Here is a 15,552-nt window from a genome sequence, read left to right as displayed (position 1 = left end):
ACTTAAACTTATTCTGGTTTGAAAAGTTAAATCCTTATCATGTTAAAATTAATTATTATTCATCATTAGTTTGATGATGAGTTTCTTCTTGTGTTCAGGTGCTCAGACTCACCCGGTGGAGTTCATTACTGTGTTCGTCTGTCCATCGTTGATCAACTCGTCAGGTCTGGAAACAAAAACCTGATTAGTTGAAAACAAACACGTCTTCACACATGAAGATCAGATCTCACCTGGAGGAGTTGAAGGAAACAGGAAGAGGACCAGCTGAGACACAGACCATCATCATCATCATCATCGTCATCTTCATCTTCATCAGCGGAGCGACACCCTGACCAGACTTCATCTTCTGCTCCAGACTTCAGAGTGAACAGGACTCGGCGTCAGGCTGCTTTTATGCTCATCATTCATCAGCTGATCTGCTTCCTGTCCTCGCCTCAAGGTCGCCTCAAGGTCGCCTCAAGGTCACTGGACCACAGACGAGAGTCTGTGACAACATTTATCTTCATGTTCAGAGCTACGACCTCGACAGAGTTTATTCATGTCACTTTGTTTTAGTTTATGTCAGATAAAAATGAATGGCTCCTCACATACTATGAATGGATGAATGAATGAATGAATGGATGAATGGATGAATGAATGAATGGATGAATGGATGAATGAATGGATGGATGAATGGATGAATGAATGAATGGATGGATGGATGGATGAATGGATGGATGAATGGATGGATGGATGGATGAATGAATGAATGGATGAATGGATGAATGAATGGATGAATGGATGGATGAATGAATGGATGAATGAATGGATGGATGAATGAATGGATGAATGGATGGATGAATGGATGGATGAATGGATGGATGGATGAATGAATGGATGAATGGATGAATGGATGAATGGATAGACAGATGAATGAATGAATGGATGGATGGATGAATGAATGGATGAATGAATGGATGAATGAATGAATGGATGAATGGATGAATGAATGGATGAATGAATGGATGGATGGATGGATGGATGAATGAATGGATGAATGGATGGATGGATGAATGAATAGACGGATGAATGAATGAATGGATGGATGGATGAATGAATGGATGAATGGATGGATGAATGAATGAATGGATGAATGGATGGATGAATGAATGAATGAATGGATGAATGGATGAATGAATGGATGAATGAATGGATGGATGAATGAATGGATGAATGAATAGACGGATGAATGAATGGATGAATGAATGAATGAATGGATGGATGGATGAATGGATGAATGAATGGATGAATGGATGAATGGATGAATGAATGAATGGATGAATGGATGAATGAATGGATGGATGAATGAATGGATGAATGGATGGATGGATGGATGAATGAATGGATGGATGGATGAATGGATGAATGAATGAATGAATGGATGAATGGATGAATGGATGGATGGATGGATGAATGAATAGACGGATGAATGAATGAATGGATGGATGGATGAATGAATGGATGAATGGATGGATGGATGAATGAATGAATGGATGGATGGATGAATGGATGAATGAATGGATGGATGAATGAATGGATGGATGGATGGATGGATGAATGAATGGATGAATGGATGAATGGATGGATGAATGAATGGATGAATGGATGAATGGATGGATGAATGAATGGATGAATGGATGAATGGATGAATGAATGAATGAATGGATGGATGGATGAATGAATGGATGAATGAATGGATGGATGAATGAATGGATGAATGAATAGACGGATGAATGAATGAATGGATGGATGGATGAATGGATGAATGAATGGATGGATGGATGAATGGATGAATGAATGAATGAATGAATGAATGGATGAATGAATGAATGGATGGATGAATGAATGGATGAATGAATGGATGAATGAATGAATGAATGGATGGATGAATGAATGGATGGATGGATGGATGGATGAATGAATGAATGAATGGATGAATGGATGGATGAATGAATGGATGGATGAATGAATGGATGAATGAATGAATGGATGAATGGATGAATGAATGGATGAATGGATGGATGAATGAATGAATGAATAGACGGATGAATGAACGGATGGATGGATGGATGGATGAATGAATGAATGGATGAATGAATGAATGGATGAATGAATGGATGGATGAATGGATGGATGAATGGATGAATGAATGGATGAATGAATGGATGGATGAATGAATAGACGGATGAATGAATGAATGGATGGATGGATGAATGAATGAATGGATGGATGGATGGATGGATGGATGAATGGATGAATGAATGGATGGATGGATGAATGGATGAATGAATGGATAAATGAATGGATGGATGAATGGATGAATGAATGAATGGATGGATGGATGAATGAATGGATGGATGGATGAATGGATGGATGAATGGATGCTAAAACATAGATGTCATAAATATATAAACACAGAGCTGCTTAAAGGTTTTAACATTCTTCAGAATCTTCTACATTTCTTCATAAAAATAATTCAAAACATCCTGAAAGTTGATCCCAAACAAACACATGAAACTGAAATACTATACAGGTGTGTTTATTTATTTATTAAAATACACCAATATTACATATCAGAGAGGAGCTCCTCTAGGATCCAATCAGAGTCCATGTGTTCAGAAGTGTTTCCATCAATGTAATGAGACTCAGGTGTGGTTCAGTTCCTGGTTTAGTTTCAATAAATCAGGGATTTGTCTCAGTCTGATCTTCACAACACATGTTTGTGGACAAAGGAGCTTTCTGAGGAGCTCAGAGAAAGAGTTGTTGTTGCTCATCAGGCTGGAAAAGGTTCCAGAACCATCTCTAAAGAACAAATGGAGGGCACCAGAGACGGGTCGGGACTGAGGATCTATCAGATAGTGGACATTAATAATTCAATTCAATTCAATTTTATTTATATAGCGTCAATAACAATACAAATCGTCTCAAGACGCTTTACAAAAACCCGGCCTGAAACCCCCAGAGCAGCCTGAAGGCAACGGTGGCAGGAACAACTCCCTTTAACAGGAAGAAACCTCGAGCAGAACCCAGCTCATATGGAGGAACCATCTGCCTAAGGCCAGCCGGGTACAGACAGAAGAAAGAGTGAAGAGAACAGCGAGATAAACATCCATCTGTCATAGATACACATATCTGACTAAAGTGTACATGTGGAATCTTATGATACAAACTGATGATGTTACATGACAGTTTGAAAATGTAAGAGGAATCACAGGCAGGTTGGAGAATTGTTCAAATAATGACACCATGAAACGCTGTCAAATAAACCACACATTCATTCATTCTACTGTTAATGCAGACCCATAACTTCTGGTTTGTGTTATATGACACCGTGGAGGTGAGTTGGTTTAGTCCAGACTCTGGACTCATGGGTAATGTAGTGATGCTCCACTGACACATTAACACCAGAGAAGAAGAGCTCAGTTTAGAGATCATCTGTTTATGATGATGAAGATGATGATGATGATGTAATAATAGTAGAACTATTTTTAGCATGTTGCTATGTTGCTAACTTGCTATGCTAACATAGTGCAACTAGCAGCTAAAACTGGACATAATTATGATAATAATGATAAAACTGATGAGTTCATGAAGCTTCGTACATGTAAACGTTATACACATATTTAGTTGATCATTGTGTGTGTGTGTGTGGGGGGGGGTCCTAGTATCAGGAGCTCATGTTGTCCCTCACTGTAAATATTAAACATTATATTTTTATATTCGGTACTTGTACTAACTCTTATATAAACATATGTGGACATAGATCAGATCTAATAAATGAAGTGTTTAGTCGTATGATCTGAGACGTGTCTAAGATACTTCAACTTATTTTATCTTTTAATGTAAAATTACAGAAGTTCGCTCAGTCTGCAAAACAGGACATTTAGCAATTAATAATAATAATGAATTAATTATGTTAATTAGTGTCTTCATAATAAAAACTAAGACGTTCACAACCAACGACATTTTATTGAATCCAACATCTGTTTTATAAGTTAACACATCTGGAACAAACAACAACAACAAGTCAAGGAGAGGAAGTGAACACCAATGAGTCACATGACGCTTATTCCACTTCCTGAAACTTTAAATACACAGACACGTCTAATCTACTAATCTACTGCACAAACACCTCCCCAGGGACGTTTCAGGGACGTTTCAGGGACGTTTCCATCATGGAGCTCATCGGAAGTCTTCGGCAGAGAACATGCCCTTGGCCCGGCGCAGGATGGAGTCCTTGGACGCGTCGTACGGATGCTCTTTGGACGGGATCTCCAGCACGGCCGGGATCGACGTCATGTGTGCGTCGATGGCGTGGCGGATCATCTCGGCGATGAACTGGTTGATCAGGATGATGCCAATGTCGTTCCGAGCTAAGAAGCTCCTGCAGAGAGAAGACGAGTTCATTCAGCCACACCAGAGTCCATTCACATTTCCACACATTTAAGAGTCGACGAAGAGAAACATGACTGTTCAAGTAACAAACCCTCAGAGCTCAGGTCACACAGGAAACACTAAAACGACTCAGAGCTGAATGGGGTCTGGTTTATTTCATGTTTCTGTTGAGGTTAGTGTGTTTTAATGGGACACAGGCTGACGCCACCGACAGGTCACGGTACCCTGGTTATCTGCACCTGATCACAAACAAACACCTTAAAGTGGTTTGGTCGACACAAACTCCAGTGAAATATTCATGAGTTTAACATTTTTAAATGTTTCTGATAAAGAACCAGAATGACGAGGAAATTAATTCTTTATCATTATTTCTGTAAAATCTGTTGTTTACCATGAAATACAAGCTAAAGATCACAAACCGTTAAAATGCTCTGATTTTGAATGGAGTCTGGTGGATGAGCAAAATCAGGAAGGGACTTAAAAACAACAGACAGAAGTCGATTTAACGGTGAGTTAGTTCATTATTGATCATTATTGTTTGTATTTGTATCAGTCATCAGAGACAGAGACATTTAATCTGGCTGTAAACAGGGAACGATCTAAAACGAGAGATTAAATGACTGGACTTTGGTTGGAGGTTCGCTGTCAGCGGTCAACCCTGCTGGGCCCAAACACTCCCACCAGACTCCATTCATTTTATTTGTAAAATAAGACTCGGGTTGTTTTGGACATGGAACCTTTCATTTAAGAGGAAACTAACGTTGTTAAATTAGCTGATTTCTGAACAGAGCCTGGTGCAGAAGCGCTTCTTACTTGAACGTCTCCTCGATCTCCGTGATGCTCGTGTCCTTCTCCACCACCAGGAAATTAGGTTTCCGGTTCTTGTTGAGTTCACCGATGCCGCCGAGCAGGAAGCCCGTGCATGTGTCCTCGTCACCGATAACGGCGATCAGTTTCCCGCGGCCTGCCATCACGGAGCTCCGGTTGTTTAACGGACAATCGGAAGAAGGTGTTCAGCTCTGTACGACGGAGTCAGTGGGTCATGTGAGGAGGTCAGCTGACTGACACTTCCGGTTCGGTTTAGCGCCCCCGGCGGCTAAAACACGAAACAATTTATTTACAGGAAGGACGTCATGTTATTGTTGTTTGTTTAACCGGTTGTTTATTTAAACGTTCGCCGTGCTGCCTTCAAGTGCTCACTGTAAATCTCACGGCTCTCAAAGTTTCTGACCAAAATGATCCAACAACAGATCAAAGCTGAGACACTATGGGCTCAGTCAGGTTTATACTCAAATATTATATGATCTGTTTTATGATAATAAACCGTTTGAAGTATAGCTGTCTTTAGAACTGTTATTATTAAACACTCGTTCATACTCAGTTCAGTTTACGCATCAAACACACGAGTGAGTTTGATTTCCACTGCCGGTGGTGCTTTTTCCGACACCACGTGAAGGCCTCAGCGGTCACGTGAAAAGCCCATAGAGGCGGAAATGCCGCTGAGCTGCAGTTTATAGAAACAAAGAAGAAGAAATGGTGAGTTTCTGTTTTCATGATGCTTTAACGTTTATTTTAACTATGTGGCGTTCAGAGACCCTTCACTGTTTACACTTTACATGGTTAATAACGCTGACTAGCCCGTTAGCGGTTAGCCTGTTAGCGGTTAGCCTGTTAGCAGTTAGCCTGTTAGCTTGAGGGGTCTGTGTCCGTGTTTTCAGGCCACAGCTGCGCTGACTGCGGGTCTGGAGCGGATCCCGGATCAGCTCGGGTACCTGGTCATCAGTGAGGATGGAGTTCTGGCCGTGAGTGTCTGCCCACCAGAGTCCGCTCACATTTCTGTTAATTTAGTGTTCCTGTTTAAGATTGATCTTCTGATTTGGTCATGAAGTCACTTGCACCAAACTCCATTGATATTTCAGTCAAATTAAGACCATTGTAGACGACACAGCGAACAGATGCAGCAGTGACCTGCTGCTGATTTTAGAAACGGTTCATTTATTCAAATATTATATGTCAGCTACAAAAAATCAATGGAAATGTAAAAACGGGGTAAATTAGAATGGAGTCTGGTGGTCTGGCTTTATCAGAATAACAATACATAAAATCTAAACAAGGTATTTTTCCAGAAGTTTTAATAATGATTGTGACCTTTGACCTCCACCTGTTCAGTCTGCAGGTGAGCTGGAGAACGATGAACACACGGCAGGTGTGATGATGCAGATGGTTCGAACGGCATGTCGCTTCAGGTTACCTGGATCAGCTGATCCGCCCTTCAAACGCATGTCAGGTAATTCAGAGCAGGACACAGGACAAAGGACACAGGACACAGGACACAGGACCGACCTCTGGACTCACCTGTGTTTTCTGTCTTCAGTGATTCTGGAGGACTTCGTTTACACGGTGACGGTCTCTGGTCAGAAAGTGTTTGTGGTCAAACGTCAGAACAACCAGCACGAAGCAATCAGCGTGTGAAGATGATGAAGATGATGTTTTAACTTCCTGTAAAATAAATCAATTTGAAACCAAAACCTTTGTTTCAGTTTATTAATAACGTGTCACATCCCAGTTTATTTATTTAAGGGCATTTTAATAAATGTTTTTGTTTCCATCTCCATGACGATGACATTTAAACCCGTCCTGATGTTGACGTGCACAGATCCAGGATCAGCTGATCTGATAAAAACTAAACTTTGTGTTGTCTCAGATGAAAAACATCATAAACTAAAAGTCTCCACATGAAGAAACAGCGACACAAACCAGAAGAAACGTGAGAAGAAAAAAAACTTTATTGCATCATCGTCGCCGCTCTGTTTTTTCTTCTTCACATTAACAAGGAATGACGAGGCCGCCACATCCGGCTCTGTGGAATGAGTCATCGCATGACCGGGTCACTGTCACGTGGTGTAAGCCCCGCCCCCTGATCCCCAGGTAACTGTCCCCTGTAGTAAGTCCCACCCCTGACCCCCAGGTCACTGTTACCTGTAATAAGCCCCGCCCCTCTGCTTCCACATCCCGTCACATGATTCTGAGTTAAAACATGCGGATTAAAAGAAACAGATCAAACAAACACCTGCAGGAAGAACAGAAAGAGGGGATGATGGGAAACCAAGGTGAGCTCAGAGTCCATGACATCACTTCCTCCCACAGACACACATTTATAATTTAAAAAAAAACAAAAAAAAACAACGAAGCCCCAAACAGTCCTGTGAAACACTCCTGTTCTTCCTCCTCTTCCTCCTCAGTTTGTACATGGTGACATCAGTCAGTGACATCAGTCTGCTGCTTCCTGTTTCTGGTCAGGTGGTCTAACGTTTCGACAGCTCATTGGACAGCCAGTCGAGACCCTCGTACAGACCTGTACCCTGAGTGGCACAGGTGGCCTGGACATGCCACTGAAACACAACGACAACGGGTTAGAGAGCAAAAGACTGAAGACAATCACACACCCAAAGACTGGCCTAAGACTGGTCTAAGACTGGTCACACACCCAAAGACTGGCCTAAGACTGGCCTAAGACTGGTCACACACCCAAAGACTGGCCTAAGACTGGCCTCACACCCAAAGACACTGGTCTAAGACTGGTCACACACCCAAGACTGGTCACACACCCAAAGACTGGCCAAAGACTGGCCTAAGACTGGTCACACACCCAAAGACTGGTCTAAGACTGGTCACACACCCAAAGACTGGTCTAAGGCTGGTCACACACCCAAAGACTTCTCTAAGACTGGCCTAAGGCTGGTCACACACCCAAAGACTGGCCTAAGACTGGCCTAAGACTGGTCACACACCCAAAGACTGGCCTAAGACTGGCCTAAGACTGGTCACACACCCAAAGACTGGCCTAAGACTGGCCTAAGACTGGTCACACACCCAAAGACTGGCCTAAGACTGGCCTCACACCCAAAGACTGGCCTAAGACTGGCCTAAGGCTGGTCACACACCCAAAGACTGGCCTAAGACTGGCCTAAGACTGGTCACACACCCAAAGACTGGTCTAAGACTGGTCACACACCCAAAGACTGGTCTAAGACTGGTCACACACCCAAAGACTTCTCTAAGACTGGCCTAAGGCTGGTCACACACCCAAAGACTGGCCTAAGACTGGTCTAAGACTGGTCACACACCCAAAGACTGGCCTAAGACTGGCCTCACACCCAAAGACTGGCCTAAGGCTGGTCACACACCCAAAGACTGGCCTAAGGCTGGTCACACACCCAAAGACTGGCCAAAGACTGGCCAAAGACTGGTCACACACCCAAAGACTGGTCTAAGACTGGTCACACACCCAAAGACTGGCCTAAGACTGGCCTAAGACTGGTCACACACCCAAAGACTGGCCTAAGACTGGCCTAAGACTGGTCACACACCCAAAGACTGGCCTAAGACTGGTCACACACCCAAAGACTGGCCTAAGACTGGCCTAAGACTGGTCACACACCCAAAGACTGGTCTAAGACTGGTCACACACCCAAAGACTGGTCTAAGACTGGTCACACACCCAAAGACTTCTCTAAGACTGGCCTAAGGCTGGTCACACACCCAAAGACTGGCCTAAGACTGGTCTAAGACTGGTCACACACCCAAAGACTGGCCTAAGACTGGCCTAAGACTGGCCTCACACCCAAAGACTGGCCTAAGACTGGCCTCACACCCAAAGACTGGCCTAAGGCTGGTCACACACCCAAAGACTGGCCAAAGACTGGTCACACACCCAAAGACTGGTCTAAGACTGGTCACACACCCAAAGACTGGCCTAAGACTGGCCTAAGACTGGTCACACACCCAAAGACTGGCCTAAGACTGGCCTAAGACTGGCCTAAGACTGGTCACACACCCAAAGACTGGCCTAAAACTGGCCTAAGACTGGTCACACACCCAAAGACTGGCCTAAGACTGGCCTAAGACTGGTCACACACCCAAAGACTGGCCTAAGACTGGCCTCACACCCAAAGACTGGCCTAACACTGGTCTAAGACTGGTCACACACCCAAAGACTGGCCTAAGACTGGCCTAAGACTGGTCTAAGACTGGTCACACACCCAAAGACTGGTCTAAGACTGGTCACACACCCAAAGACTTCGCTAAGACTGGCCTAAGGCTGGTCACACACCCAAAGACTGGCCTAAGACTGGCCTAAGACTGGTCACACACCCAAAGACTGGCCTAAGACTGGTCACACACCCAAAGACTGGCCTAAGACTGGCCTAAGACTGGCCTAAGACTGGTCACACACCCAAAGACTGGCCTAAGACTGGTCACACACCCAAAGACTGGCCTAAGACTGGTCACACACCCAAAGACAACTTGTTTCAAGACGTTTTTTGTAAATGAATGAAGGTTTGATCTTAACAGTTATTATCATTTTGTTCTTATGTTTTGATCATTGATCCTTATAGTTTATCTGTTAACATATTGATCCTTATAGTTTATCTGTGAACATATTGATCCTTGATCCTTATAGTTAATCTGTTAACATATTGATCCTTATAGTTAATCTGTTAACGTATTGATCATTGATCCTTATAGTTTATCTGAACATATTGATTATTGATCCTTATAGTTTATATGTTAACATATTGATCATTGATCCTTATAGTTTATCTGTTAACATATTGATTATTGATCCTTATAGTTTATCTGTTAACATATTGATTATTGATCCTTATAGTTTATCTGTTAACATATTGATCCTTATATTTTATCTGTTAACATATTGATCCTTATAGTTTATCTGTTAACACATTGATCCTTATAGTTTATCTGTTAACACATTGATCATTGATCCTTATAGTTTATCTGTTAACATATTGATCCTTATAGTTTATCTGTTAACATATTGATCATTGATCCTTATAGTTTATCTGTTAACATATTGATCATTGATCCTTATAGTTTATCTGTTAACATATTGATCATTGATCCTTATAGTTTATCTGTTAACATATTGATTATTGATCCTTATAGTTTATCTGTTAACATATTGATCCTTATAGTTTATCTGTTAACATATTGATCCTTATAGTTTATCTGTTAACATATTGATCCTTATAGTTTATCTGTTAACATATTGATCATTGATCCTCATAGTTTATCTGTTAACATATTGATTATTGATCCTTATAGTTTATCTGTGAACATATTGATCCTTATAGTTTATCTGTTAACATATTGATCCTTATAGTTTATCTGTTAACATATTGATTATTGATCCTTATAGTTTATCTGTTAACATATTGATCCTTATAGTTTATCTGTGAACATATTGATCCTTATAGTTTATCTGTTAACATATTGATTATTGATCCTTATAGTTTATCTGTTAACATATTGATCCTTATAGTTTATCTGTTAACATATTGATCATTGATCCTTATAGTTTATCTGTTAACATATTGATCCTTATAGTTTATCTGTTAACATATTGATCATTGATCCTTATAGTTTATCTGTTAACATATTGATCATTGATCCTTATAGTTTATCTGTTAACATATTGATCCTTATAGTTTATCTGTTAACATATTGATCATTGATCCTTATAGTTTATCTGTTAACATATTGATCCTTATAGTTTATCTGAACATATTGATCCTTATAGTTTATCTGTTAACATATTGATCCTTATAGTTTATCTGTGAACATATTGATCATTGATCCTTATAGTTTATCTGTTAACATATTGATCCTTATAGTTTATCTGAACATATTGATCCTTATAGTTTATCTGTTAACATATTGATCCTTATAGTTTATCTGTTAACATATTGATCATTGATCCTTATAGTTTATCTGTTAACATATTGATCCTTATAGTTTATCTGTTAACATATTGATCATTGATCCTTATAGTTTATCTGTTAACATATTGATTATTGATCCTTATAGTTTATCTGTTAACATATTGATCCTTATAGTTTATCTGTTAACATATTGATCATTGATCCTCATAGTTTATCTGTTAACATATTGATTATTGATCCTTATAGTTTATCTGTGAACATATTGATCCTTATAGTTTATCTGTTAACATATTGATCCTTATAGTTTATCTGTTAACATATTGATTATTGATCCTTATAGTTTATCTGTTAACATATTGATCCTTATAGTTTATCTGTGAACATATTGATCCTTATAGTTTATCTGTTAACATATTGATTATTGATCCTTATAGTTTATCTGTTAACATATTGATCCTTATAGTTTATCTGTTAACATATTGATCATTGATCCTTATAGTTTATCTGTTAACATATTGATCATTGATCCTTATAGTTTATCTGTTAACATATTGATCCTTATAGTTTATCTGTTAACATATTGATCATTGATCCTTATAGTTTATCTGTGAACATATTGATCATTGATCCTTATAGTTTATCTGTTAACATATTGATCCTTATAGTTTATCTGAACATATTGATCCTTATAGTTTATCTGTTAACATATTGATCATTGATCCTCATAGTTTATCTGTTAACATATTGATCCTTATAGTTTATCTGTTAACATATTGATTATTGATCCTTATAGTTTATCTGTTAACATATTGATCATTGATCCTTACAGTTCTGCTGCGGAGGCTGTGCAGACCCAGTTTGTCGGTGAGTTCACTGACTCCCATGGCGTTGGGAAGATCCTGTTTGTTAGCAAACACCAGAAGAACTGCATCCTTTAACTCGTCCTCTTGAATCTGCAGAGAGAGAGAGTGTCACATGACTTATGATGTCACACATTTCAATCAGCTGATCAATGAAAGATCAATAATAAGTGTGACCCACCATCTTGGAGAGTTCCTCCGCTGACTCTGCTACTCTCTCTCTGTCGTTACTGTCCACCACGAAGATCAGACCCTGTGATCAATACAACACCTGGTCAATACAACACCTGGTCAGTTCAACACCTGGTCAGTTCAACACCTGGTCAGTTCAACACCTGGTCACTACAGCACCTGGTCACTACAACACCTGGTCACTTCAACACCTGGTCAGTGTCAGTGAGATCAATACCATTCGTCTCATTATTCTGATCAGTTGATCAACATTCATCAGTTCTTCTCCTGACAGAGGAACTGGATCTATAAACACTCTACCGCCTCTGTTCTGGTTGGACCGGGTCAGTACCTGTGTGTGTTCTGGTTGGACCGGGTCAGTACCTGTGTGTGTTCTGGTTGGACCGGGTCAGTACCTGTGTATTCTGGAAGTAGTGTCTCCACAGAGGTCGGATCTTGTCCTGACCACCAACGTCCCAGACCGTGAAGCAGATGTTCTTGTACTCAACTGTCTCCACGTTAAAACCTGAAATACATCAACACATCTGTTCTTCAGAACATGTCTCAGAACCAGACGTCCTGTCCACACACCTGGTTTCTACCTGGTGTTTACCTGGTCTCTGCCTGGCCTCTGCCTGGTCTCTGCCTGGCCTCTGCCTGGCCTCTGCCTGGCCTCTACCTGGCGTCTGCCTGGCCTCTGCCTGGCCTCTGCCTGGCCTCTGCCTGGCCTCTACCTGGCCTCTGCCTGGCCTCTGCCTGGCCTCTGCCTGGCCTCTGCCTGGTCTCTGCCTGGTCTCTACCTGGCCTCTGCCTGGCCTCTACCTGGCCTCTGCCTGGCCTCTGCCTGGCCTCTGCCTGGCCTCTGCCTGGTCTCTACCTGGTCTCTACTTGGCCTCTGCCTGGCCTCTACCTGGCCTCTACCTGGCCTCTGCCTGGCCTCTGCCTGGCCTCTGCCTGGCCTCTGCCTGGTCTCTACCTGGTCTCTACTTGGCCTCTACCTGGCCTCTGCCTGGCGTCTGCCTGGCCTCTGCCTGGTCTCTACCTGGTCTCTACTTGGCCTCTGCCTGGCCTCTGCCTGGTCTCTACCTGGCCTCTGCCTGGCGTCTGCCTGGCCTCTGCCTGGCCTCTGCCTGGCCTCTGCCTGGTCTCTACCTGGCCTCTACCTGGTCTCTGCCTGGCCTCTGCCTGGCCTCTGCCTGGCCTCTGCCTGGCGTCTGCCTGGCCTCTGCCTGGCCTCTGCCTGGCCTCTGCCTGGCCTCTGCCTGGCCTCTGCCTGGCCTCTGCCTGGCCTCTGCCTGGCCTCTGCCTGGCCTCTGCCTGGCCTCTGCCTGGCCTCTACCTGGCCTCTACCTGGCCTCTACCTGGCCTCTACCTGGTCTCTACTTGGCCTCTACTTGGCCTCTGCCTGGCCTCTACCTGGTCTCTACCTGGCCTCTGCCTGGCCTCTGCCTGGCCTCTGCCTGGCCTCTGCCTGGCCTCTGCCTGGCCTCTGCCTGGCCTCTGCCTGGCCTCTGCCTGGCCTCTGCCTGGCGTCTGCCTGGCGTCTACCTGGCGTCTGCCTGGCGTCTGCCTGGCGTCTGCCTGGCGTCTGCCTGGCCTCTGCCTGGCGTCTGCCTGGCCTCTACCTGGTCTCTACCTGGCCTCTACCTGGCCTCTGCCTGGCCTCTGCCTGGCGTCTGCCTGGCCTCTACCTGGCCTCTGCCTGGCCTCTGCCTGGCCTCTGCCTGGTCTCTGCCTGGCCTCTGCCTGGCCTCTGCCTGGCCTCTGCCTGGCCTCTACCTGGCCTCTACCTGGCGTCTACCTGGCCTCTACCTGGCCTCTACCTGGCCTCTACCTGGCGTCTACCTGGCCTCTACCTGGCGTCTACCTGGCGTCTACCTGGCGTCTGCCTGGCGTCTACCTGGCGTCTACCTGGCCTCTACCTGGCCTCTACCTGGCCTCTACCTGGCCTCTGCCTGGCGTCTGCCTGGCCTCTGCCTGGCCTCTGCCTGGCGTCTGCCTGGCGTCTACCTGGCCTCTACCTGGCCTCTACCTGGCCTCTACCTGGCGTCTACCTGGCGTCTACCTGGCGTCTACCTGGCGTCTACCTGGCCTCTGCCTGGCGTCTGCCTGGCGTCTACCTGGCCTCTACCTGGCGTCTACCTGGCCTCTACCTGGCGTCTGCCTGGCGTCTGCCTGGCGTCTACCTGGCGTCTACCTGGCCTCTACCTGGCCTCTACCTGGCCTCTGCCTGGCCTCTGCCTGGCCTCTGCCTGGCGTCTGCCTGGCGTCTGCCTGGCGTCTGCCTGGCGTCTACCTGGCCTCTACCTGGCCTCTACCTGGCGTCTGCCTGGCCTCTGCCTGGCGTCTACCTGGCCTCTACCTGGCGTCTACCTGGCCTCTGCCTGGCGTCTGCCTGGCCTCTGCCTGGCGTCTGCCTGGCGTCTGCCTGGTCTCTACCTGGCCTCTACCTGGTCTCTACCTGGCGTCTACCTGGCCTCTACCTGGTCTCTGATCGAGTTATTAGTCAGTTTATTGATTATCGTTGGGGCAGAATCTTCGCAGCATGTTTCCTCGGGAACATTTGATTAGAGCTCCAGCAGCGAAGCAGCGATCGTGACCGATTGTTAGTCGGGTGATCAGGTTTGACTAGTGATGACTTACCGATGGTCGGGATGGTGGTGACGATCTCTCCGAGCTTCAGTTTGTAGAGGATGGTTGTTTTTCCAGCTGCGTCCAAACCGACTGAAACGAGACGGAATACAGGATCAGATTAAAGTCAAACATATTCACTACAAGACTCTAACAATGAGCCAGTGGATGAATCAATCCATCCATCGAATGATTAATCGATCAGAGGTAAACAGACACTTAGAGCTGCTCCTTCCGTTAGCTCTTAGCGTTAGCATCCGTTAGCCTCTAGTTTGATTATGTTCTGTTAAAGGTGGAGGTTCATATCCACCTTTAACAGCCGGGACTCACTGACCGACTACCGAGTAAAGAGACTCTGGGAATGGGTTAGTTTGCCGGTGAGAGTACGGAGCGGATTTCCAGCCGCCAGCCGGTACCTAGCCGGTTAGCTCGGAGCTAGTTAGCCTAGCCGCAGCGCTCACCCATCAGTATCCTCATCTGCTTCTTCCCGAAGAACTTGGAGAACAGAGACGAGATGGTCAGACCCATGTTTTCACCGAAATGTCCCGGTGCAGTGGTGGGAGGATTAAAACCTGACGGTGGAGAAAGTCAGCCGGTAAATCCGGGAGAAGCTGCTGGTGAAAGCCAGAAACAGGCGGAGCAGAGACGGAGAGAGCGGACTGAGGGCGCAGCTCCTCCTCGGTGCCACGTCCAGGCCAACGCGGAATAAATGA

The 15,552-nt window shown here is 44.3% G+C and overlaps 3 protein-coding genes across 3 annotated transcripts; 1 reads left to right on the top strand and 2 right to left on the bottom strand.

Moving 5' to 3' along the window:
• Positions 1 to 3,988: 3,988 nt before the first annotated feature.
• Positions 3,989 to 5,470, bottom strand: atp6v1f (ATPase H+ transporting V1 subunit F). Its single transcript, XM_084573649.1, has 2 exons — positions 5,248 to 5,470; positions 3,989 to 4,423 (listed from the first exon to the last, which is right to left on the bottom strand). Exons 1-2 carry the CDS (start codon positions 5,403 to 5,405, stop codon positions 4,222 to 4,224), a joined length of 360 nt encoding a protein of 119 aa, XP_084429775.1. The 5' UTR covers positions 5,406 to 5,470; the 3' UTR covers positions 3,989 to 4,221.
• A 295-nt stretch (positions 5,471 to 5,765) lies between these two features.
• Positions 5,766 to 7,082, top strand: lamtor4 (late endosomal/lysosomal adaptor, MAPK and MTOR activator 4). The gene is made up of 4 exons (XM_084573650.1): positions 5,766 to 5,970; positions 6,153 to 6,236; positions 6,604 to 6,721; positions 6,809 to 7,082. Exons 1-4 carry the CDS (start codon positions 5,968 to 5,970, stop codon positions 6,904 to 6,906), a joined length of 303 nt encoding a protein of 100 aa, XP_084429776.1. The 5' UTR covers positions 5,766 to 5,967; the 3' UTR covers positions 6,907 to 7,082.
• A 116-nt stretch (positions 7,083 to 7,198) lies between these two features.
• LOC311508718 (ADP-ribosylation factor 4) lies at positions 7,199 to 15,512 on the bottom strand. Its single transcript, XM_084573648.1, has 6 exons — positions 15,301 to 15,512; positions 14,852 to 14,932; positions 12,625 to 12,734; positions 12,219 to 12,290; positions 12,005 to 12,130; positions 7,199 to 7,826 (listed from the first exon to the last, which is right to left on the bottom strand). The coding sequence occupies exons 1-6, from the start codon at positions 15,365 to 15,367 to the stop codon at positions 7,740 to 7,742; spliced, it is 543 nt and encodes a 180-aa protein (XP_084429774.1). The 5' UTR covers positions 15,368 to 15,512; the 3' UTR covers positions 7,199 to 7,739.
• Between the last annotated feature and the right edge of the window lie 40 nt (positions 15,513 to 15,552).

This window comes from Chelon labrosus (assembly GCF_963514085.1).
Source record: "Chelon labrosus genome assembly, chromosome: 23".
Classification (NCBI taxonomy): domain Eukaryota; kingdom Metazoa; phylum Chordata; class Actinopteri; order Mugiliformes; family Mugilidae; genus Chelon; species Chelon labrosus.
This window is presented reverse-complemented; position numbering and strand designations above follow the sequence as displayed.

Coding starts and splice junctions, on each gene's coding strand:
- atp6v1f (XM_084573649.1), bottom strand. CDS start 5,405: ATGGCAGGCCGCGGGAAACTGATCGCCGTTATCGGTGACGAGGACACA. Junction 4,424..5,247: donor GAGATCGAGGAGACGTTCAA/GTAAGAAGCGCT, acceptor TTCTCTCTGCAG/GAGCTTCTTAGCTCGGAACG.
- LOC311508718 (XM_084573648.1), bottom strand. CDS start 15,367: ATGGGTCTGACCATCTCGTCTCTGTTCTCCAAGTTCTTCGGGAAGAAG. Junction 12,735..14,851: donor CACCACCATCCCGACCATCG/GTAAGTCATCAC, acceptor GATGTATTTCAG/GTTTTAACGTGGAGACAGTT. Junction 12,131..12,218: donor CGGAGGAACTCTCCAAGATG/GTGGGTCACACT, acceptor CTCTCTCTGCAG/ATTCAAGAGGACGAGTTAAA.
- lamtor4 (XM_084573650.1), top strand. Junction 6,237..6,603: donor GTGAGGATGGAGTTCTGGCC/GTGAGTGTCTGC, acceptor CCACCTGTTCAG/TCTGCAGGTGAGCTGGAGAA. Junction 6,722..6,808: donor GCCCTTCAAACGCATGTCAG/GTAATTCAGAGC, acceptor TTCTGTCTTCAG/TGATTCTGGAGGACTTCGTT.